The sequence below is a fragment of the Nelumbo lutea genome, chromosome 1, assembly GCF_056320005.1.
Source record: "Nelumbo lutea isolate HS-2025 chromosome 1, American lotus-T2T, whole genome shotgun sequence".
Lineage (NCBI taxonomy): Eukaryota > Viridiplantae > Streptophyta > Magnoliopsida > Proteales > Nelumbonaceae > Nelumbo > Nelumbo lutea.
The window spans coordinates 41,299,677-41,326,067 of NC_142684.1; the positions used below are offsets into that span (position 1 = coordinate 41,299,677).

The following is a 26,391-nucleotide window of genomic DNA, read 5'->3' on the forward strand; positions in this document are numbered from 1 at the left end:
CCATTTTAAGGGTATTACACAGAAACATACCACAATAATATGAATCAAATATGTACTTTAGTCATTTACAATAAATGTCATAATGTACATTATGTTGATTGGAGCTAAGGGCATACACTGTCTAACAAGATAAAGATTGCAGATGGACAAACTGCAATCTCCAGTAATTAGTTACAATTCTGCTCAGTACAATGAAGATCTATTTGCTTGCCCCTTGTTTTGCTAGGGTATCTGCCATCCCATTTGCATTCCGTTTGACCCAACCAAACCGAGAGTTGAACTTCTTTGCAAGTGTGTCAATTTTTCTGAAGATAAATTTGAGCTTCCAAGGTACTGATGTGATGTTTTTGGCCCAATAAATGACCAATAGTGAGTCTCCTATTTCTAAGTCTGTTGTTCCTATCTGCTCAGCCGTCTTTAGACCTTGAAGTAGGGCTAGAGATTCAGCCTGTATTTGTCACCAAAACCTATTGGTCCTGAGTAGAGTGCCACCACCACACCCATATGATTTCTAAACACACCCCCTATGCCTGCCCTTCTTGGGTTGCCAAGAGAACTCCCATCATAGTCCAGTACTGGTGGATTCCATTCCATACTTACAAGTACTTTGGGTACCTTTGTTTGTGCTACTTTAGCCCAATTTCTTAGGATCTTATTTGTGAAGTAGTTTCTGAATATCTCCATGGTCTTCACCCAACATGCAGTTCTGATTTTTATGGCTTCAATAACTTCTTCCTTTGTTTTGCTTTTTCCAAAAAAGATTCTTAGGTTTCTTTCCTTCCATATAGTCCATATTGTAGCTACTCTTACTGCTTTCCATAAGCAATTTCCTCATTTCTTCTATTGACACAGGAAATAGGGGCTGAATAGACTTTCCACATCTTGTGGGGGAACCCATCTGCATCCGAAGAGAGAACAAACAAAGGACACACACATGAGGAGAGAGAATTGTTTGGCCTCTTTTTCTGTAGCACATCACAATTGTTTACCTTCCCTAGGAACACTTCTCAATAGAAAGCTTGTACTTTTGAAGGGATCGGTTTAGAACAGATTTCTTTCACTAGGAAGTTCACCCCCATAGGATCAATGTGAGTGAGCAAACCAAAGAAAGATGCACAAGAAAATAAACCATCAGAAATTGGGGATGAAACTCTACAATCAACTATAGACTGGTCCAAGTAGACCCTTTCAAGTGTTGAAAGAAAAAGCACTAGAGACTCATACTCATTCTTCCTCAACCCTCTTCTGAAACCAAAATCCCAAGAGATCCCTAAATCTGAAAGCACTCCAAACCTAGCAACAAGTTTGTTTTTATGGTTTGATAAGGAGTAGAGGTTTGGGAATTTGATCATAAGAGGCACATCCCCAATCCAAAGGTCTTCATAGATTAAAACTTTGTTGCCATAACCAACATCAAACTTGATAAATTGAAGAAAGGTTGGATATACCTCAAAGATTGCCTTCCAGGGAGAAAATGGAGCTGCATTGGGGGATAGTTTTGCATCCCAGCCGTTATCTGCTTCACCATGTAAGCTTTTAATGACCCTGTGCCACAACCTTTCTTCTTCACAAGGGAATCTCCACAGCCATTTCCCTAGAAGGGCCTTGCTTTTCTTTAATAGGTTCCCCATACATAATCCACCCTGCTCCTTAGGGTAACAAATTTGCTCCCACTTCACTAAATGATCTTTCTTTTCATCACTTGGTTCCCACAAAAAGTCCCTCATAATCTTCTCCAACTTCCTAGCTATTTTCACTAGGATCTTAAAGGTGGAGGAAATAAGTGGGTAGGTTTTCTAGGGTTGATTTTATCAAGGTGATTCTTCCCCCCAAGGATATATAATTTCTCTTCCACATTGCCAACTTCTTTATGGACCTATCTACCATCGGTTTCTAGAAGCTTTCCGCTTTCGGATTCCCACCCAAGGGCATAACTAAGTATTCCAGAGGCCAATTTTTCACTTCACAACCTAGCAGATTTGCCATGTCTTGGATGTCCCCCCTTCAACGTTGATTCCAACTACACAACTGGATTCATCACAACTTTCACAGAAAATGATTATGTCATCAACAAATTGCAATTGAGACACCACCATTTCTGATCTACCCATCCTCCAACCAGACTGTTTGTCTTGATCAGCCTTGGTGATTTGTCTACTCAAAACCTCAGCCACAAAGGTGAATAAGAATGGGGATAAGGGATCACCCTGTCTTAGTCCTCTTTTATCCTGGAAGAAATTCTTTGCTACCCCATTCATCAGAATAGAAAAATGTGCTGAGCTAATGCATTCTTTAATCCACATCCTCCATCTTTCACCTAGCCCCATCTTTTCCATTAAATTCAACAGGAAGGACCAATTCTCCATATCATAACCTTTTTCTAGGTCCAATTTACAAGTCAAACCTTTGCCACCTTGTTTTTTCTTAGCTGCCACACACTCATTTGCCACTAAGATTTGATCCACAATTTGTCTCCCTTTTACAAAAGCTCCTTGGTTCTGAGATATAAGATAGGGCTATACAGTCTTCAACCTACCAGCCAAGACTTTAGCAATGATTTTATACAAGCTACCCACTAGTGCAGCCAACCATGAAATGTTTCCACCCTTGGGGGAATAGGATTTTCCACAAATATGGAATGATATTTTGTTAAATGATAAAAGAAGCATAGGCACACCTTTTAAAATTATTATCTTGTTCCAAATAATTAAACAAAGCTAAGAAACTAAGGTTTTAGACAAAAGAATACGTTCCAAAGTTCTCCTGTAAACGGTAAGATTAAAAATTTAATGAAAGAATGAGTTAAAGCAAAATTTAATCTCATAGAAAATGTAAATGGTTCTAATAGACCAACCAAATAATTTATTACATGAACAAAAACTGATATTTAACTTCATGATTGAAATGGATATTGAACTTGCTGAAATGGAACTATGTTATCACATATCTACAATATTGTTAGGCAGGCGATAACATTGTCACTCCACATATCTACAATATTTTACCAACTTATGTTATAATACCATCACTTGTACTCTGCATAGTGCTGGTAGTGTTCATTGGGGAATATGTTGGTTCCAGTAAAATTTTGAATTGTTACCCCATGGAAGTGGAAATGGAAATATGTCATGAATACTATCTTTTGTACTCCACATAGTGCTGGTAGTGTTCATTGAGGTCGATTCTGGTAAAATTTCATGTCACTCTGTCCATCGAAATGGAAATATTAGGAATTTTAGGGACATTTACATTAAGTTACCTATCAAACATTAAATTCAAGCTTAATTCATCCAAACCTAACAAGTAGTTAGGTAACTTGGATTTAGGAAAGCTACACTCCACAAAATGATTCTCGTCTGTGATATTGGTGTGCCCAAGGCTTGCAATTTTTACAGCACACTTTGTGGTTTGTTGCTTCATTTAAATGTAACAATCCTTAAGAAAAGCATATTTATGTTTCAAGTCAACATAACTGATGGCTTCTTTTTCTTCTTGACAGAGGCTACGGGATCTCCCGTTTTTCATGCGGAGGCTCTTACGAGAACTGATGGATCCTCAAAGATCTCTTCCTCTTGTTTTTAGGGCACGCATGTTTTTTGCAGTTAAGTTACAAAGCATCTATATAAATGAAATTTTTTACTATTAGCATTATTATGAGTTTAGGTTATCCAATATGATTGCTGAATTATGTCCTTTGATCTAGTTGTAGGAGGTTCAAGGTTAATAGAAGAGAAAGAAACATATGAAGAAGAGAGGAAAAACAAAGACCGAGGAGCGAAAACATGAAGCCCATCCTTATTCAAACACTTTATTAGATTAAGCATTATAATGAATGAAATTAAAACTTTTCCTTCACATAGATAACTTGAAAGCAATCCTATAATGTAGTTGGAAAATATCTCCTTTCAACACTGCTCTTCAAGCTGATGTACAGAATACAGATACCTAGTTTGTCAAGTAAACATGTTACTTGTGTTTTACTAATAGTCTTCAGGGCCATTGATAACATCTGAAGTTTCTGAACTCAAGGTTTAAAATATCGATAAAGGCTGATATGCTAGTAGGGGCATATCGGCCTGTATTGAAGCCAATTTTCAAAATTTCGATACGGTATTGGGCTATTGTATCGTATCGTTGGCTTAACGATACGCCCCTATAGGGGTCATATTGGGGTGTGACCTGGTTCAGGGGGTAGACCAGCCTTAGATCGACACCTCTGAATCAGTTTCAAAGAGAAAAAAGGGAGAGTAAGATTCGATACAGGCCGATACGCCCCTACCAGCATATCTGCCTGTATCAATGTTTCAAAACTTGATCGAAGCTCGCTCTCCCTTCTTTTTTTTTGGAACTAGTTCAGAGGGGTCAGTCTAAGGCTGGTCTACCCCCTGAACCAGTTTTAGACATAATAGGACAAGGTCCCCAAACATTTGAATGTACTAACTCAAAAGCATGACTAGCCCTTTTATTAACTCAAGAAACAGACGATAGACGATGATGTTTTGCAAATTGACAAGACTCACAATCTAAAGAAGATACATCATGAAACTGAGGAGATAACTTCTTTAACAAAGGTAAAGATGGATGCCCCAACCGACAATGAGCTTCAAAAGGAGATAAAGTACTAGAATAGGTAATGGTCTGAGGTTCCTAGGCATCTAAAATGTACAGAGCTCCTAATTCTCATCCTTTACCAATAATCCTCTTCATCATAAGATCCTGAAACAAACACTAATCAGGAAAGAATGAGATACAATAGTTAAGAGTACGAGTGAGTTTGCTAATAGATACCAAATTAAAAGAAAATTTTGGTAAACTCAATACGGATGACAAAGAAAGTGTTGGTGTGGGATTGATAGTGCTAGAACCACGGACAGAAGAAATAGAACCATCTGCTAAGGTGACTGAAGGAGAAGTGTGATTGGAAAGTGGAAAAGAGACTAGGATTACCTGTCATATGATCTGTTGCACCAGAATCAATGACCCACTGAGAGAAGTTCTTTAATGCCTCTTGATACTGGGTAAATTTCGCATACTCATCTGCAGAAATTGTAATGGTCTGATCTGACGATGGATGAGGAGTATCACTCGTATTTCCAACATGAGTTAACTGAGACCCAGAAGACTTCTGGTTTTTCTTTAGCAATTTCTGGCAAGTCCTTTTAGTGTGTCTTGGTTCATGACAATAGTAGCAAACTACGAGAAGAAGAAAGGAAAGAAGGAAGAAGAAGAAGAGGCTACTGAGTTAAGGCCTCAAAAAGAACTGTTTCAATCGAATGAAGCATTGTATTTATACTATACTGACCGTATAACACAAGAGGTCTACAAATTTACACAAATACCCCTACGAGCACTAAACCTGTGTACAGTACATATAATACACCTATCAACACTCCCCCTCAAGTTGGGGCATAGATATCAATCATGCCCAACTTGTCACAGAGGCCTTGGTGTTTGGAATGGTTTAGCCCTTTTGTAAAGATGCCTGCTAGTTGGTCTTTAGAGCTAATGTATGGAGTGCATACTTCGCCTGTGATGATTTTCTCTCTAATAAAGTGCTTGTCAACTTCAATGTGCTTTGTTCTATCATGTAGTACCGGGTTGGCAGCGATACTTATAGCTGCCTTGTTGTCACAGAGTAGAGCCATGGGTTTATTTATTGGAAAACCCAACTCTTCCAATAGATTCTTTATCCACATACTTTCGGTTACTTCGTGTGCCATTGCACGATACTCAGCTTCAGCACTAGATCTAGCTACCACGGTTTTCTTCTTACTTCTCCAAGTAACAAGGTTCCCTCCTACAAAGGTGCAGTAACCACTAGTAGACCTTCTGTCACTTTGAGATCCAACCCAATCCGCATCTGTGTAAATTTCAACTCTCAAATGTTCATGTTTCTGGAATAATAAGCCAGCACCTGGGAACTTCTTAAGATACCGCAGTATTCTCTCCGCTGCTTCAAGATGAGTGGACCTAGGTGGATGCATGAACTGGCTGAGGACACCAACAGCATATGCTATGTCTGGACGAGTCATAGAGAGGTACAACAATCTCCCTACAAACCTTTGAAATTGCTTCACATCCTTAAGAGGTTCACCTTGGCTGTCACTTAACTTATGGTTGGGGTCAATGGGAGAGTTAGCTGATTTAACCCCAAACTTTCCAGTGTCCTTAAGCAAATCTAAGACATATTTCCTTTGGGAGATGAAGATACCATTTTTTGATCAGGCAACCTCAATTCCAAGGAAGTATTTGGCGGGTCCTAGATCTTTCACTTCGAACTGAGTGGCAAGGAAGCCCTTCAAACTTTGAATTTCATCATTCCAGTCACCAGTAACAATTATGTCATCCACATATACTATTAGGGCAGCCATTTTACCTTCTCTTTTTACAAACAGTGTGTGATCTGACTGACATTGCTTGTATCTGAAGGGATAGGATATCCATCACATGGGCGCCCAAAGATTGCAGAATAAGGGGGCGAATTTCAAAAATTTTTCTCTCCCTTCAACTGGGAATCGAATTCCCTATTTAGAAAATCATATTTTCAAGGATCATTCTTGAACCATAAACTGAACCAGATCTGAACCAAAAGGAGTAGGGAGGGATTATACCTGGTACGGAGAAGCAGTATCTCCCAATGGAGGTGTTCATGCCCAATGAAGGATCCAAAATCTGCTCCCACTGAAGATGGCGCAGTGCAGGGTGGAGCAGAATCATTAGTGTTCTTCCAAAAGAACTTGACCCTTCGCAAGAATCAATTGGATGGCTTGTGAATACAACTCCAACCAATCTTTTCTCCAAAAGATTGGTATCAAGATCAAATCTTGATTTCTCCCAAGAACTGGAGATTGAACTGCTGGAGGCGGCAGCGACAGGAAGGAGGCAGCAAGGGAGTATTTGCTGGGTGCTGAATTCTCTCTTCTGTGATTTCAGCTCTGAAGACAAGAATGTGTATTGCTTGCATTTGTAAAGGCTGCCGCCCCCTCCTCCTTTCATAATCTCAAAGGGATTAGTTCCTAATCCCATCAGGAGTTGGAGATCCAAATCATATTTGGATTAGAAGTCCCTTTAAGTGATAAGGGATAACTCTTATCTTATCTGCAAATTAGATCAGCCATCTCTTAATCTAATTAGGAGGCTTCCAGATCTAAATCTTATTTAGATCTTGGACTCTCTAAGTGGATAGGGTCTGGCCCAATCCTATCAGCTGATCCATCTCAGAATTCACCCCTTTAAATGACTAGTCAAATTAACCTAGTTCGAAATGGGCTTAAGGCCCATTTAAGGTTATGTATTCACTTAGCCTTCCAAATTGCTGCCCAATTGGGCTTCCTTGTATGGCGTGGGACCCTAACATTAATCTACACATCAGCCACATGGGTTCGGCCCAGCCTTTGTTACAAGGCTTGGCCGAATACACTGTTATGGACAGTGCACCCCTTTAAAACCATTTCATGGTCTCTATGGGCCCAACACTTACCCTAAGTGGTCCCTGGGCCAAGCCACCTTGTAACACCTAGGGACTGTGGGCAGATGCAAGATTAGCCCATCAAGTATTATCCTCATGGTCTTACACTTAACCTCTCAGCCCATAATGATCATACACTGCCTGACAAGAGAGGACCTCTCCCTCAACTGCAAGGAACAGTGTTGCACTCTCTGCTTATATGGATCCTGGGAATTAAAACCTTTTGCAAACCTTTTAGAAACCATAATATACATACTTTTATATCTCATAAAATATATTTTGCAAAACAAATCTCAATGATTGAAATCGGCTGATGGCAGTTTTGGTTTCCATCAGTGAGAGTGCATCCCCGATCATTACCTTTGTCCGACAAAGGGGCTGATCCTGTCACTATGATCACCCACTTAGATGAATTCTCAGACTATCCCAACATACCCAGGTTTCGACCCCCGCTAAGGATCTCATTGATTGGTATATCAAAGACAACCTAATCCGACGCCTAGTGTAGTATCATAATCAAGTCTAGGGGTCAAGTGTAACTTTCCAATTTTGCCCATCAATCTCCAAGGTCCAGGGCAATATTGGAAATCTGGTCCAGTTCTAAGATTTAATTAATCCTACACTGTATGTGCCTAGGGTCTCACCCTGGCAGCTGAGACAGGCCACTCCAACCTACTTGGTGGCACCACAGTGTCAGCCTTGTCAGGATAGGTCTCCCCAGACCGACCCACCTGTTGTGAACATTCTAAACTAACACGAGTCTCATTAAATGTCCAGTTTAAGGGTATTACACAGAAACATACCAAGGGAACATGAATCAAATGTGCACTTTTATTCATTTACAATAAACTCATAAAGTACATCATCTTGATTGAAGCTAAGGGCATACAAAACTGTCTAACAGTATCCCCTCTGCTGAACTACAATATGAAATCTGCTGAACCAAGCTCTTGGTGATTGCTTCAACCCATAAAAAGACTTCTTCAACTTGCACACCTTTTGTTCACTTACTTGAGCCAAAAAATCGGGGGGTTGAACCATATAAACTTCCTCTTCAAGGTAACCATTCAAGAAGGCATTCTTGATGTTGAGCTGATGTAGATCCCAATTCAAATTGGCAGCAAGAGAAAAAAGTACTCTAATAGAGTTCATTTTGGCAACAGGGGCAAAGGTTTATGCATAATCAACTCCATATACTTGAGTAAAACCCTTTGCCACTAAACGAGCTTTATACCTCTCCACGGTTTCATCAGCCCCATGCTTAACAGTGAACACCCATTTACATCCAACTGGATCCTTTCCTTTAGGGAGATCAACAAGTTTCCACGTGCCATTCTTATGAAGAGCATCAATTTCTTCCTTCATGGCCTTCGTCCATTCTGGTACTGAGAGCTTCTGCCACATTCTTGGGAATAGTGATACTGTCAATGGAGGTAAGAAAAGAAAAACACGAAATGAAGGTGAGATGTTCTCATAGGAAACAAAGTTGGAAATGGGGTGTTTAGTGGTCCACGACCTAACACCTTTCCTGTGGGCAATGGGAAGGTCAAGATCATTAGCAACAGGGAGGTTGGGAATCAAGTTACCTGAGTGAGTATGATCATCCCCCAAGGAATTTGATGGCATTTGAGGTATGACTTCTGGATTCTCCACAACACTTGAACCTGGTTGGCCTTTACGACGACGAGAAAAAACACGGAAAGGTGGAGGATCAGAAGGAGAAGGGGGAGAAGGAGAAAGATTAAGAAGAGGAGGAAGTTGAACTAGTTTCTCCTCATGCCTACACTCCCCCTGAGGAGAAACAGGAAAGAAGGGCTCATCCTCAAAGAAGGTAACATCCATGGAGATAGAGAATTTCCAAGAAACAGGATCAAAGCAACGATACCCTTTCTAAGAGAATGAGTAGCCAAGAAATATGCACGGGATAGCACGAGAGTCCAATTTCCCCCGGTGGGAGATAGGTTTTGGACAAAGCACCGATAATAAAAAACACAAGGAGGAATAGAAAGAAGAGGGGCCTTAGGAAAGAGAAGCTGATGTGGTGCTTTGTACTTTAACCAACGAGAGGGCATTCGGTTAATGAGGTATGTAGAACAAAGGACAGCCTCAAGCCAAAATCGTTTGGGAACATTCATGTGGAGTAGTAAACCCCGTGCCACTTCAAGAAGGTGTCGGTTCTTCCGTTCAGCCACACCTTTTTGTTGTGGCGTGCAGGCACAAGAGCTCCAGTGAAGTGAGCCATGTGAAGCAAAGAACTCTGTGAGGTCACTATGAAAAAATTCTTTTGCATTGTCTGAATGAAATCTTTGAATTTCGGTTTGAAATTGGGTGAAGAACATTCGCTGGATATCTTGGATAATTTTTGGTACTTCCTCACGGGTTCGCATTGGATATACCCAAGTGTATCTAGATTAATCGTCAATGAAGGTAATGAAGTACTTGTAGCCACTCTCAAAAGGTAAGGTAACAGGGCCCCACACATCAGAATGCACAATGTGAAAATGAAACTTAGATTTACTATTTCTTTGAGGAAATTGAGTTCTACAATGCTTGCTTAACTGACACGGTTCCCAGAACTGAAACCCAGAATTGTGTAAGCAAGCATTGGATATTCGGTAATTGAGTTCCCAGTTCTGGGAAAATCCAATGCTTGAAAGCAAGCATTGGATATTCCCATGCTTGAAACAAACACCGATTTACACAGTTCTGGGAAAACCACTTTCAAGGACTCAAAAAGACAAACGACCCAGACAACAATGCCACAAATACATTTTACTCTTTCTGAACTGACTCATAGACTCTGTAACATGAAGGCCAGCTGTATTCTCTAGCATATAGAGTCCATCAACCATACGTCCCCTACCAATCGTCCTCCCTGAGGTCAGATCCTGAATCACACAATAGGAAGGGAAAAAAGTCACAGAACAGTTTAAGGAATTTGTAACACTACTGACTGAGAACAAATTCATAGGGAATTTTGGAACATGAAGAACATTAGAAAGAGTAAGGCCAAGGGGAAGAGAGAGAGTTCCTTGACCAGCTATGGAAGTGTATGATCCATCAGCTTGTCTCACTTTATCTCTTCCGGAAAGAGGGTGATAAGTTTGAAAGTAAGAGGACCTAACCGATTATGCCAGAGCATAATCTGACTAACGAACTTTGATCCATCAGCTTGTCTCACTTTATCTCAAACAACTTTGGAAACAAAAACTTTAGTGACCTGAAAGAAAGATGACCTAACCGATTATGCCAGAGCATAATCTGACTAACGAACTTTGATCCACTATTATTGCTGCTACTAATATGGTGATGGCTTTGATGTCTCAGTATCTCGTCCAAAAGGTAGACTCCATTCACCTCGTGACCTCTCCCAATTATCCTTTTTGGCTCTAGATCCTGTAAAACACAATTACGAGGGAGGAAGGTCATTGAACAGTTTAAATTTTTTGTCAAAGAACTAACAGAAAGAAGGTTAGTATGAAGTCTAGGAACATGTAAGATAGAAGATACTAGGGACATGTTTTGTCAAAGAACAATTTAAATTTTTTACTGGTCACTCTAATTGCCCCTTTCCCAACAATGGGGACATGTGAACCATTTGTTGTAGAGACTCTGTCTCTACCAGAGCATAATTGGTAAGAATTGAAAAGGGTAGGTATGTTAGTCATGTGCTTAGATGCTCTTGAGTCTATAATCCAGGGAGGTCCCTCCTTACTTGAGGTTGATGCATAATTTGCAGTTGCATATGAGTAACCTGTATGAGCAAAAGAGGTGGTGTGATTGGCTCCTGCACTCTGTTGTTCATCTGAATAACTAGAACCGGCTGAATTCTTCTTACTCATAAGCTATCCAAACTTTTCCGATTCGGTTTTGACTGCTTCTATTGCAATGGTCTCCCATTCAGCTTTGGTAAGGGGTCCCGAAGAGTCTCTTGTAATTGTCACATTTGCATTTCCATTCTTGTTCTTGACTTGAGCTGGTATGAGGTATGGGTAGAGCTTCTAGCAAGTGTCTTTGGTATGCTTAGCCTTCTTACAATAATCACACACCAAGTCCTTCTTGTCCTCCCTCTTAGTCTCATTGGTCCCTTTGTCTCCATTTGGCTTAGGTCTAGTTGTACTAACCATAGCAGACTAATCAATCCCAGGTTGTCTCAACATGACATTCCTCTTGCTCTCTTCTCTAGAAACAAAGGCATAGGCTTGAGAAAGTGTCACTCTCTCTAGAAAGGATATGTTGCCTAGCAATGTCGAATTCAGGGTTTAACCCAACCAAGAACTCAAAAACCCTATTCACTCTATCAACTTCTGATAGGTTGCTACATCATTCACACTACCAAACCACAATTTCGAAATGATCTATCTCTTGCCAAAGGGTTTTCAGCATAGAGAAATACATGGCAAGAGGTTTATCTCCCTGTTTTATACTAATCACCTGATTCCTTAATTGATAGGCTCTGGCTACATTCTACTTCTGGGAATAGGTTTCAGTCTCTCCGTCCCAAATCTCCTTTGTTGTATTAGCCCATAGAAAATTTTTGCCAATGTGGGGTAAAATAGAATTACATAGCCAGGACATCACCATGTAATTCTCTTGTACCCACTGGGAGGAATTTGTATCAGGTCTCTTTTCCTCCCCAGTTATGTACCTTAGTTTTACACGAGCACCAATCGCCATTTTGGCTGATTGTGCCCATTCTAAATAATTTGTGCCATCCAATTTAAATGTGGTAATAATTCCAGACCCAAACATATCACTTGTACCTCCAACACCTGGACCCATGTTACTGGTGGACTTTTACTTAGTACTCTAGCCCTCCATCTCAGCTTCAAACAATTTAAAAACAGCAAAACACTAGGTAAAAAGTCTCTAAGATTAGATCGATCTCACTCACAATGGCGACTGGCCTTTCTGGAAGGAGAAAACCCTATTTGGAGAGAAAACCCTCTTCTCCCACCGTCTTCCACTGGAGAGAAGAGTGATTTGATCACTCTAGAAAGCTCAAAAATATCCAGAACCCTAGCAACAAGGTCCAAGCGCCCAAGATCAGATCAAGAATGAAGAGTCCAACTTTCCTGGGATTCTTTCCCGCACTCTAGTTCTTCTTGATTTTGATGCCAAAACCTAGATCACCTTCTTGATGACTGAAATACACCAAAAGAATCCAGGAACTGGGTAGTCTGAAGTAGATCGATCAGCCCTTTATCTCCTCATGCAATTGGCTGATCTAAGGTTGCATGGGGGAACTCCAAGAAACCCTAACCTTGCTCTGATACCAAGTAGAAATCTTGTTGAATTAAAAATCTGTGAAAGAAAAGATGCTTTCTTGAAGAAGAAGAAGAAGAAGAAGAAGAAGAGGTTTGAGAGAGAAAAGAGAGCCCTTAATTTGGCTGCCCCCTTAACTAGTATTTATATTAAAAATATAAAGTGGAGTACAATGAAAAATTTGCCCTTATAGGGCGCATCTAAAACTGCATAAAACACTTAAAAGGCAATCAACAAAGGGCCCATAAAAAATGTTGTGGTCCCCACTTCCTATCTAAACAATAAGCATATAAAAGATTCCTGCTAAATCTGCATAAAACTGATTAAATCCTCAACAAGCATCACAGAACCAAACATATAGAGGTTGACAAGCATTTCATTTGTGAAAAAGTGGAAAGAGGAGAACTTTCTCTTCCCTTTGTAAGATCTATAGAGCAATTGGCTGACTGTTTACTAAAGGCAATACAAATATGTGCCATAATGAATTGTGTAACAAATTGGGTATGATTGGCATCTACCACCCACTTTTTTTTTGGTAGGTGGGTATGTGGCACAAGGGCATTCTTGTATACTGTTATATTTTAAAGTTTCTTCATATAACATTGGAGTTGGCATTTTTACTTCACTACCCTCTTCATCTCTTCTCTCTCCATTCTTCTATGATAGATAACAAAATTTAAAGCAAACTATGATGAGGAAGTTTAAATTTGTGTGTAAACTCAGACCTTTGAAGTTGAGAAAATGGTTATAGATCATCATAAAAAAACAATGATCCATTTGGAAGTCCTGGTGAACTTAAGCCTATTTTTGAACCTAAAGAAGTTCTAGATGTTGAAATTCATGGTACAGGGCAAGAACAAATTGGAATTGCTAAAGTAGTAGCCAAACACTTTTGACAAGCTTTGAGGTTAATGTCCAAGAAGATGTAGCTGAGCAAGTTGAACAAGTTAAGGTCAAAGATGCAAAGATGCTTGTTCTTGCAAAAGAGATTCTTGAGGAAGTACATCCCATGTATTTTTAAGTAATTCAGACTGAGACAATTCATGATTGATACTGAAATTGGTTGGGAAACTTGATCCAATTTAAAGCATTGAGATGGTGAATCTTATGCTGGAGATTAAAGGCAAAGTTGCATATGTTACAATTGGATTTAGATCTTGTTTGTTAGCAAATAGAAGATTTTCAGTGAAGATAAACTGGTTGATGACACACGTGAGAAAGATTGGAATTACCGGTGATTCAAGTGTGCAAAGGCACCGCTGGTTTTGTTAAAAAGGTGGTTGAATGCAATTTTTTCACATGCATTCCTTTAATGGTGCAAATTTGTTGGTCTTTAGGAAGTTTCTTGATTATTCAGTTCCTTAACTTTTCTTTCTTAATTGTATGGTTACGGGTGCAAAGTCAGGTGTCCAATTTGAAGAATTTGAACTGCATTGGACCCTAGCCCACAGGCTGGGCCCCTTCAAATTTTAACAAATTCCCAACCCAAGCCTGCCCAACTTGCACCCCTATGTGTGGTAGATGCAGATTGAAAATGAGGTAAACTTATTATCTACAAGCTTTTATTGTATACATTTTTTTACAAATTTCTAGGAAATTGAAATAATTTTAGTATATACATTATGGTTATAATTTTCAGATGCAACCAGGATTCAGTAATGACCTTTCTTTTAGTTTTTTCAGTCACTGTCATGAAGGTGTTTTGATGTTATTTATAGAAGTTGCATTTATTTGCTTTATTTTTAAATTGATTTTAAGTAAAAAAGTTCAAATATTATATGATCTTTAACTATTTTGTTGTACATACTCTTGTTGTTCTACTTAGAACAATCTTTTTTTCTTAGTAAATAAAAAAAGAAAATTTCATTAAAATGAAAAAAAGTAAAGGTTACATCCACAAATGGTAATACACAATCACCCTCAAATCAGAAAAAAACATAATAACACAAAAACAACATAACATGAATTTATCCCTTTCAACATTTTCCAACTCTAACAAAGACCAAGCATGGGGGTGATCATGGGCCGGGCTTAGCACCATTGGTAAGGGCTTTAAGCTGACTCGGGCCTAGATTGTATGCCCAAGCCCTATCCTACATGAGCACGGGCTGCGCTTATGGGCTTTCTGGGCCTAACAAGTAATGACTTTGGGCCTTTGACATCAAATAAATATTTAATTATTTAAATTTAAAAATTTAAATTAAATGTAACACATACAAAAAATTACACAAGCCAAAATTAAATTGGGCTTGGCTAGGCTTTAGGTCTATGGCACAAAAAACAAGGCACAAACCTCATTTAATTGTTAGACTTGATTTGGTTTGGGTTACCAAGAGCTGTAAATCGAGCCATGCCACCCGCGGCCGACACAAAATTGAGTTGGGCTTGCATGGCCCAACATAGCAATACGCGGGCTGTGCTGGGCTTAGGGTTTTAGGTCCATGGGCCAGCACGACATGACACAACTGAGCGGGCTGTGCTGCCTGTGGCTTGCATGTCGGCAAGCTCAGTGATTTAAAAGGCATGCCTAGCTTAGGTCCTAGGCACAACCCTTTCAAAAGGCACACGCCTGGTGTGCCTCAGCCTAATAAAATGTTGTTCAAAAGGCTCACAGGCGTGCACCTTTTGGTAATGTTGTTCATTCATTCATCCTACTAAAATGTATTCTTAAAAAGCATTTAAAATTATAAAATCATTATTTTTTGTGTGAAAACTAAGAATTTAAGACCTAACGTGAACTTATTTGGGCTTGCCTCGAGGTGCATGGCACAAAGGCGGCTCGTAGAATTAGGAATGTAATATGTCTTACATTACATTAGCTACTTGAAGTAATGCAATTGAATGAAAAAAGAGAATAGAGGTTTTACATGCTTGAAAATGTTTTATATGTTTTGTTTTATTTTTAAATTCTCAATTGAATATGCTTTACATCTTATGTTTATGTATTTTAATTTTAGATAATAGGTCTTTTAAAACATTATTTTAAAATTTAAGTTTATATTTTTTATTTATATTATGTTTAAAATTTTTTGAATTTTTGGCATTTTTTGAGTTTTTTGACATTTTTTTTATATATAGCAATTTTTTTTATATTTTTGTGCCTTGCTTCAAAAAGGCGTGCACGTCGCCTTGCGCCTCAAGCACAAATTGACCCCTGCACCTTTTTTGTGCCTTGCACTTTTCAAAAAGGCGTGTGCGTCGCCTTGCGCCTCAAGCACAAATTTTAATATGTATAAAATTTTGTTTTCAACTTTATTATACTATTTTATTTAACTATTGTATATGTCAAAATTCATATAAAAATAGACCTTCTATAGCTTGGCCTGGCCTGGCCCAAGGCTCGGCCCACAGACCGGTCTGACCCATAGCATGGCATGGGCCTGTGTGGGCTCAGGCCGTGGGCCGTGTTGGGCCGACCCCCAAATTATCCTGGGGTAGGGAGCCACGACCCACACTTTGCATGGGCTGGATGTGGGCCATGCTGTGCCGGCCCAACACGGCTCAATTTACACCTCTAGGGTTACCTATCCTTTTATAGATGAAGGCAAAGCCTTCATTTCCATTCTTGAGCAATGTGGGACTTGGAACAACATTAAATATTTAATGCAACCATTGAGTATTTCCCCAAATCCCAAGCCTGGAAATTTGCGAGCTGAGCCAAGAATGGTCACCTTGACCAAGCACCTGCCCCAAATGACTTCCTATTTACTTCTTTAAGTTCTGGTAATATCAAGACCCAATAAATATAGCAGTTAGAAGCTTATGTTCAAAATCATCGTCTCTTTGTTTCTTGCTTTTTCCTTTAAATATCCTTCTAATTCTTTCTTTCCAAATCTCCCATACTACTGAAAAAGGAGTACAGCTCCAAAACACTTTTGCTTTCTTGCTTTGCCGTAGAACAAGCCACTTTGCAATAACATCACTAGGGGACTGTGGATCCCAATTATCCATGTTAATAAGCCGGAAGAAGAAACCCCAAATAAATCTTGTGAAACTACATACAAAGAATAAAGCTATGATGATTTAATCAAGGAAGAGAATAGAGAAGAGAAAAGAGAGAATTTGGAATTGAGAAACTGAACTGATCTGGGCATGAGCCATTTCATTCATTCACGTACATGAACTCTTGGCTGAAATTGGCAGAATTAATCCTGCCACCATAACCAATGAACAAAACAAAACGAATAGGAAAAAAAAATTAACAATGATTTGGGGCTTTTTATCTGAGGGTCAAGAGAAGCTGAATTTTGTTGGGTGCTACCTAGTTAAAATTAGGGCCCTCTGGAGTAGGTCAGCCTTTCAGGGAGGAGTGGGGTGAGGTGACTGTTGTTTTTAAGGATCAATTGGAGGGGTTATTGAACAAGGGTAGTAATGCTTGAGACCTGTTGAATGGGCTTCTTGTTAGGATTTGAGAGGGCTGTAGATTGAGAATGACTTCTAAGTTTGTGTAATGTGCACACTTTCTTTGTTGGATGGTCCATGGACTCTTCCAACAGTTCATTAGGAAAGCTATATCTTTGGCATCCAGAATGAAGAGCTTGTTCAAATTTCAAGATCACAAAATTTTCTTCTTGATAGTTTGCAAGGGAAAAGGGAAAGGTTCGCGCACGCATTGTGTGTTTAGCCAGGATTATGACTTAGAGGCATTTAGTCATAAACCGGCACATAGTAGCTTCGCGCCACTAGCCTTTCAACCAAGTGCGGTGACCAATTGTGTGAATCAACAGTTCCTCTTGTACTAGGTTGAATTACTATCATGACAATATCATCAATAGGGTAAAACTAACCCGTCTCACAATGGTCTAAATCCAGCTCACGTTCCCTATTGATGGGTAAACAATCCAACACTTGGCAAATTCTGCTTCACAATGATAGGAAGAGCCGACATCGGATGAACAAAAAGCAACGTCACTATGAAAGCTTGGCTACCACAAGGCAGTTATCCCTATGGTAACTGTTGGAAAACGTGGGTTACTGGTTCAGATCTGAAAATAGAATTGTATATATTCCTAGGATTGTGGAATGATTGATTTAGAAAGTTTTTCTTTCTATTTTTGTAATTTCTATTTTCTTCTTTCTATTTTTTCTTCTTTCTATTTTATTTTCTTTCCATTTTCCTTTCTTTCTATTTTTCTTTCTTTCTATTTATTGCAGCAGCTTACTGTATAAATATGCCAATTGGCAATAGAATGAAACATATCAGTATTCTACCATTTCAAAACATGGTATCAAAGCTCTAGGTTTGTCAACCTTGAGATTTTTTTCGGCCTTCATTGCCAATTTTTTGTGTTTTTCTCTTCTGGCCTTCAGTGTTGATTTGTAACCAGAAGTGTTCTTTTATTCTCCTTTCCTAATGGCCTTATTTTTCCTCTATTAACAATGTCCGACATGACTGCAACAAGTGCTCTCGTCCAAATCGATGGAGCAACAAATTCTCATCCTCACACTGGTGATTTGCAGAATAATATTCAGACAACATATAGACTGAATGGCCAGAATTACTTGAAGTGGTCACAACTAGTGCATACCTATTTGAAGGGAAAAGGAAAAATTAGTCATCACCTTGGAACATGACCAAGGTTGGGCAAGCCAAATTTTGATGCTTGGGACGAAGAGGACTCCATGATTATGTCATGGTTGTGGAGTTCAATGACACCCGAGATCAGTGATACTTGTATGTTTCTTCCATCTGCAAAGGCTATTTGGGATGCTGTCCGACAAACCTATTCCAAAGCCCATGACGTTGCTCGTGTCTATGAGGTCAAAGTGAAGACTGTGGCGGCCAAACAAGGGAGCAGGAGTGTTACAGAGTATGCAAATCTGTTGCAAAATTTATGGCATGAGCTTGATCATTATCAGGTTCTTGAGACAAAGTGCGTAGATGATGCTATGATCTTGAAGAATTTTATTGAAAGAGATAGGGTGTATGATTTTTTTTGTCGAACTAAATGCTGAATTTGATTAGGTCCGAATACAAATTCTTGGCAAAGAAGAAGTGCCTCCACTGAATGAAGTCATACCCCTCGTCAGAGCTGAGGAAAGCCGTTGTGGAATCATGCTTGAGCCTAAAGATCTCAAAGGCTCAGCCATGGTGGCAAGGGGAGGAAGTTACAGTGGTTCAAAGGGTGAGAACAATCACAACTTGGCTCGTGACGCAACCACCCGTGACTCTAACTATAACCTCTGGTGCACCTATTGCAAGAAGCCCAGACACACAAAAGATCGGTGCTGGAAACTTCATGGGAAACCTCCCACATCCAGTAAGGAATGGGGAAATCGAGGAGTTTGAATAGGAGTTCAACAGGCCCATAATGTCTCCACAACCCCTTAATGATGAAGAAATTGAAAGGCTAAGGTGCTTCCTGAAATCCTTGAAATCAGGAAGTGGTTTTACCTCTCTTGCTCTCTTAGGTGAGTCTTTATCTCTAGGATAACATGCCTCGGCTAGTGTTTTTCCATGGATTCTTGATTCTGGAGCTACTGACCACATGACACCCTCTTCACTACATTTTCTCACCTATACACTCTGTCCTAATAATAGAAAAATTTTTGTTGTTGATGATTCTTTCACCACAGTGGCAGGGATTGGGAATATTCAAATTACCCCATCCCTATTACTTAAAAATGTGCTTTATGTTCCTAAGTTATCCACTAGCCTTATCTCTATACATAAACTCACCCAAGATGTATGTGAACTGCAATGTTGTGTTCTTCCCTTCTTACTGTGTATTTCAGGACCAGGTTTCGAGGAAGAAGATTGGACTTGCTAAGGAAAGAGATGGACTCTACTACCTTGAAGCAACCAACAAATCATCTCATACTGTTATGCATGTCACACACGAGTCATTCTTATCTACCTCCAATAAAGATTTAATTTGACGTCATCATTTCCGTTTTGGTCGTCCTTCATTTCCTATTTTAAAAACAATGCTTCCTTCCTTGTTTAAAGGAATTGATGTTGAAACCTTTCATTGTGATGTTTGTGAACTTGCTAAGCATAAAAAGGTTTCTTTCCCAATCAGCAATAAAAGATCTTCAACTCCTTTTTATTTGATTCATTTGGATATATGGGGCCCTTCTCAAATTCCCAACATTACTGGTTCCAGATGGTTCGTCACCTTTATTGATGATTGCACTAGGGTTACATGGATTTTTCTTCTTAAGTCTAAATCTGATGTGGGTACGATTCTTCCCAACTTTCATAACATGGTCCAAACTCAGTTTGATTTGAAAATTAAAAGGTTTCGATCTGATAATGCTACAGATTATTTTAATCAGAATTTGTCCCCATTTTTTAAAAAAGAAGGCATTGTGCATGAATCCTCCTGTGTTAGCACTCCCCAACAGAATGGGGTAGTTGAGATTAAAAATGGCCATCTTTTGCAAACCACCTGAGCCTTTCTCTTTCAAAATTAGGTGCCAAAACAATATTGGGGGGAAGCTGTCCTTATTGCTGCCTACACCATAAATAGACTACCATCTAAAGTTCTTGACAACCGAAGCCCAATACAAGTCCTTTCTCAATTTTACCATGATATTCGAGCCTCAAATAATCTCACACCAAGAATTTTTGGCTGCACTGTCTTTGTTCATGTCCATAATAAGGGAAAATTAGACCCATGAGCAATCAAGTGTCTTCTTGGGATATTCCCCAACTCAGAAAGGTTATAAATGTTATCATCCAGCCACCAGAAAATTCTACACCTCCATCGATGTCACATTTGAGGAAGGAAAATCTTTTTTCACTCAACCTTATCTTCAGGGGGAGCCCTCATTAATGGAAGATAAGGCCTCGGATCTACTTTCCCTAGATGTATTACCCTCCTCACAGACATTCAACCGTCAAGAATCACATCCCTCTGAGTCACATTCCTCTGAGCCCCACATTCCCGAGTCTCAACAAGAGTCAAACAACCCGACCATTGAACCAAATTCGGACACTGTTAACCCCACGAATGATGTGCATGATAATGTGAGATATATGCAGGTTTACTCTAGGAGGAAAAATCCAGATCCTCAACCTGTGCAAGTCCAAGATTCAACTCCTAATCCTAGAGCTGAGGGATGCTCGGAACCTGAACCTACATCTTCACAGTCTGAGTATGAGTATGACCTACCTATTGCACTGAGAAAAGGAACCAGAGAATGTACCAAATGCCCATTGTACCCTTTAACCAAATATGTATCATTCCAAAGATTCTCTAAATCCCATAAGTTTTCTAGCCAGCCTTAACACCATTTCGATTCCTAATACTCTAGCCAAGGCACTTTCTAATAAGGAGTGGAGAAAATCCATGAGAGTGGAAATGGAGGCATTAGAAAAAAACAACACATGGGAAGTTGTGGATCTACCAAGAAACATGAAGACGGTAGGTTGTAAATGGGTGTTCACAATTAAGTACAAATCTGATGGATCATTAGAAAGGTACAAAGCACGCTTGGTAGCCAAGGGATATACACAAACTTATGGGGTAGATTATCAGGAGACTTTTGCCCCAGTAGCTAAAATGAATACAGTAAGGGTGTTATTGTCATTGGCTGGTAACTATAATTGGGATTTGCAACAATTTGATGTAAAAAATGTTTTTCTCCATGGTGATCTAGAAGAGGAGATATACATGGACATTCCACCGGGTTTTGGAGAAGGCATTAAAGGGAACAAAGTTTGTCGGTTGAAGAAAGCACTATACGGTCTCAAACAATCTCCAAGAGCATGGTTTGGAAGGTTTACGAAGGTAATGCTGAGTACAGGTTACAAGCAAAGTCAAGGTGACCACACATTGTTTATCAAACACACAGCCTCAGGGGGAGTTATTGCACTATTAGTCTGTGGATGATATAATTGTTACTGGGAATGATAAAAAGGAGAAGGAAGCATTGAAAAACTGTCTTGCCAAAGAATTTGTGATAAAAGACTTGGGGAGACTAAAGTATTTTCTGGGAATTGAAGTTGCACATTCTAAACAAGGCATCTTTATCTCTCAACAAAAGTATGTTGTTGATCTTTTGAGAGAAACAGGAAATATGAATGTAAACCAGCTTCCACGCCCATAGATCCCAATCATAAACTTGGAGAAGCCAACGAGAATGCAAGTGTAGACAAGGAGATGTTCCAAAGACTAGTTGGAAAACTCATTTATCTTGCACATACACGACCGGATATTGCATATGTTGTAAGTGTAATAAGTCAGTTTATGCATAATCCTAAAGAAGTTCATCTGCAGGCTGCTCATCGAATTCTGCACTATTTGAAAGCCAATCCAGGAAAAGGAATTTTATTCAGAAGAAATGGACGACTGACTCTTGAAGCATATACAGATGCCGATTATGCAGGATTTCTAGTAGATAGACGGTCCACTTCTGGTTACTGTACATTCTTAGGAGGAAACTTAGTCACTTGGAGGAGTAAGAAACAAAATGTAGTGGCTCGGTCAAGTGCTGAGCCAGAATTTAGGGCTATGGCACAAGGAGTGTGTGAATTACTCTGGTTGAAGATAATTTTAGAAGACCTGAAGATTCCACAAGAAGAGCCTATGAAACTATATTGTGACAACAAGTCAGCCATCAATATTGCTCACAATCCTGTTCAACATGACAGGACGAAGCACATCGAAATTGACCGACACTTTATAAAAGAGAAACTGGACAGCAAGTTGATTTGCACTCCCTATGTGTCTACAAAAGGACAACTGGTCGATGTACTTACTAAAGGGCTCAATAGTAGACTTTCGGAGAATTATAGCCAAGTTGGGAATGGAGGATCTCAATTCACCAGCTTGAGGGGGAGTGTTGGAAAACGTGGGGTTACTGGTTCAGATTTAAAAATAAAATTGTATATATTCCTAGGATTGTGGAGTGATTGATTTAGAAAGTTTTTCTTTCTATTTTTGTACTTTTTATTTTCTCTTTCTATTTTTTCTTCTTTCTATTTTCTTTTCTTTTGTAGCAGCTTACTGTATAAATATGCCAATTGGTAATAGAATGAAACATATCAGTATTCTACCATTTCAAAACAGTAACTTTTCTTACACCTCTAGCTTCAAATTTCGAAGGTCTAAAGGATTGATAGGCCGCACTTTCACGGTTGATATTTATACTGGAAATCAGAATCAAATGAGCTTTTACCCTTTTTTTTCCACATGAGATTTCTATTCTCGTTGAGCTCATCTAAGGACACCTGCGTTATCTTTTAACAGATGTGCTGCCCCAGCCAAACTCCCCACTCGACAATGTCGTCCGCCTAGATCGGCCCACTGAGGCGAGAGCCTTGGGTCCAAAAGGAGGGGCGATGCCCCGCCTCCAACTTAACGGAATGAGTAAAATAGCGTTGAAAGTAGTGGTATTGCACTTGTACCTGAGGGCCCCACTTATCCTACACCTCTCAAGTCACAAAGTCGGACTAGAGCCAAGCTCAACAGGGTCTTCTTTCCCTGTTGATTCTGCCAAGCCCGTTCCCTTGGTTGTGGCTTCGTTGGATAGTAGACAGGGATAGTGGAATCTCATTAATCCATTCATGCACATCACTAATTAGATGACAAGGCATTTGGCTACCTTAAGAGAGTCATAGTTATTCTTGTCGTTTACCCGCGCTTGGTTGAATTCTTTACTTTGACATTCAGAGCAATGGGTAGAAATCACATTGTGTTAGCATCTGTAGGGACCACTGCAATGCTTTGTTTCAATTAAACACTAAGATTCCCCTTGTTTGTACTAGTTTTGAGCCGGTTGTTCAATGCTTGGGGAAGGCCCCCGAAGGAGCCGTTCCTGGTCCGCCCCCCAGTCAACACATGGTGACTTGCTCTCGTTGTGAGAGTAGATCGAGCAATTTTCCGACAGCCAGGGGTTCATGACCGCGACCTCCATGCCCAACCCTCAAACCCAATCCTTTTCTCGAGGTTACAGATTCATTTTGCCGACTTCCCTTGCCTACATTGTTCCATTGACCAAAGGTTGTTCACCTTGGAGACTTGATGCGGTTATGAGTACGACCGGGCACGGTCAACACTCGGTCCTCCAAATTTTCAAGGGCTGTTGGGGGCACACCGGTCACCACGCGACATGTGGTGCTCTTCCGGTCACTGGACCCTACCTTCGACTAAGCCGATTCTAGGGTGGGTAGGTTGTTAGACAGAAAAGATAACTCTTCCCGGGGCCTCCACTGACATCTTCGGAGTCCCTAACATTGTCGTAAATCGTTGCATCCCAATTCGGGAATTTTAACTCGATTCCCTTTTGAAGCTCGCGTTGAAGGGCTTCCCTTGTCTCTTAGGATCGACTAACCCATGTGCAAGTGTTGTTCACATGGAACCTTTCCCCTCTTCGGCCTTCAAAGTTCTCATTTGAATATTTGCTACTACCACCAAGATTTGCACCAATGGCCACTCCGCTCAGGCTCACGCCCCAGGTTTTATGGCTACTGCCGTGCCCTCCTACTCATCGGGGCTTGGTAATCACCCCGACGTCCGAGCATGGGTCGCGTGCTTTAGTGCCATCCATTTTTAGGGATAGTTGATTCGGCAGGTAAGTTGTTGCACACTCCTTAGCAGATTATGACTTCCATGGCTACTGTCCTGCTATCTTAATCGACCAACACCCTTTGTGGGTTCTAGGTTGGCGTGTAACCCAACTTTTGGTTCATCTCGCATCACTAGTTTTGCTTAACAAAAATGGCCCACTTGGAGCTCTCGGTTCTGTGGCATGACTCAATAGAGTAGTTGCATCGTCCTACCTAGTTAAAATTTGAGAATAGGTCGAGGGCGTTGCGCCCTGATGTCTCTAGTCATTGGCTTTACCTGATAGAACTCGCACCTGGGCTCCAACTATCCTGAGGGAAACTTTAGAGGAACCAGTTAATAGACGATTTGATTAGTCTTTTGCCTCTATACCCAAATCAGATGACGATTTCACGTTAGTATTGCTGTGGGCCTCCACCAAAGTTTCCTCTGGCTTCGCCTCACATAGACATAGTTCACCATCTTTCGGGTCCCGACAGGTATTCTCTCACTCAAACATTTCTCAAAAGATCTAGGTCGGTCGGTGGTGCAACCCACGAGGGGATCCCGTCAATCATCTTCCTTGTGCCTTATAGGTTTACTCGTCCATTGACTCACATGCATGTCAAACTCCTTGGTCCGTGTTTCAAGACGAGTTGAATGGGGAGCCCACAGGCCGATGCACGGAGCATGCAGGTGCGAAAGCATGCCTAGGGGAGTATTGGGGGACCCACAATCAAGGTTAGTTGTTTACTTGATCATATATTCAGCCCATATGTTGTTTTGATTTGTTTGTCTAATTGTCTTTCATATAAATTGGGGTCAGGTTTGTATTTTAATAATACATTATGTAGTAAATGCTTAGTTCCTTTTGCTCATTAAAAGAACAAAAGTAAAAAAAGAAGTTATTTAGGCCTAAAAAGATAATCCCCTACGCTAGTATCCCATCCCATACATATGCTCTGATCCATTATGACATACGTTTCAAACCTCTTAGAAACTTGGGCTATTAGAATGACATCATACTTTGCACTTCATTTTCTGTTTGTTAAGAATCCAGAGTTTCAGTTTTAAACTATTAATATACTACTGAACAAGTTAGTAGTTATTTGACATAAAGTCAATGATAGACTTGATAGTTATCTTTACACATTTTGCATTCAACATAAATTTTAATGTGTGCCTCTTCTCTGCAGTTGCTTTTAAGTGTTATCTACATCTTGAGTCCCATAGACATCATTCCAGAAGGTATTTTACTTCTACCACTGTTGTAACTTGTTCACTGCCTGGATAATTAATCAATGATTCTATATAACATCTGACATTGGTGGTATTCTACAGGGATCCTGGGATTCATAGGTCTCTTGGATGATCTCCTTATAGCACTCATCTTTTTCCTTCATGTAGCAGCCATTTATCGCTCAGCACTTCTTTTCCGACATGGAGGTAGTTGAATTGGCTTTTATCTGTAACATGTCCAAACTACAATGATCTTGAAATACAAATTCTTCTCTTCATGGAACTGGGAAGTGTAAATATAATACTGCTACTTTTTTTGACATAATTTCATTATCTGTTTCGACAAATAGCAATTTTGGAAGTACCGATATTTTGTTCTATTGTATGACAGGAATCTGTGATTGACAATTTTATTATAAAAAGTCATTGAAATGATTTCATAACTTAGAAAGGGGACAAGGTGTCCATTGATACTAGGCGTATTTTCATATTTACTTGCTACTAAATCTAAGGTTGAAGTTACTATGAATAAGATAAAAAAGAATAATTATCTTGTATATTATTATTTTTCATTTCTGCAAATTACCAAAAATAAGTCAACTTAATTTTGAGTTCCTTATATTTTACCTAATGGCTGCATAATTTTTTAAATTACTTATTTGGTAAATAATATTTTTATTCCTATAAGTAATAGGTATGTCATTTCTTACTACAAATTAAATTATTAATTAATATTTTACAATATATAAATATATATACATACATACTATCAATTTAAAAAATCAGTTCGTTAAGATTGGTAGAAGAATATTTTTAAGACAAACCATACTATCAATTTTTAAGAATATTTTTATTCCTATAAGGCAAACCATAAGATTGGTAGAAGAATATTTTACTATTTTTTATTTCTAAAATTTAAAAAAGCAT

General features: G+C 39.5%; 1 protein-coding gene and 1 pseudogene across 2 annotated transcripts in view; one reads left to right on the plus strand and one right to left on the minus strand.

Annotated features, from left to right (window-relative positions):
- LOC148874384 (uncharacterized) overlaps positions 1-25,915 on the plus strand; it is a 57,490-nt gene extending 31,575 nt beyond the window's left edge. Inside the window, exons 3-5 of one of the 2 annotated variants that reach the window (XM_088963796.1) lie at positions 3,500-3,601; positions 25,422-25,473; positions 25,567-25,915. In XM_088963796.1, coding sequence (XP_088819922.1) covers positions 3,500-3,601; positions 25,422-25,473; positions 25,567-25,679 — 267 coding nt within the window. In that variant the 3' untranslated portion in view covers positions 25,680-25,915. The remainder of the gene's footprint in view (positions 1-3,499; positions 3,602-25,421; positions 25,474-25,566) is intronic. The other variant, XM_088963797.1, reaches the window with a different exon arrangement.
- Positions 22,697-25,348, minus strand: LOC148874385 (25S ribosomal RNA; annotated as a pseudogene).
- Positions 25,916-26,391: the final 476 nt, after the last annotated feature.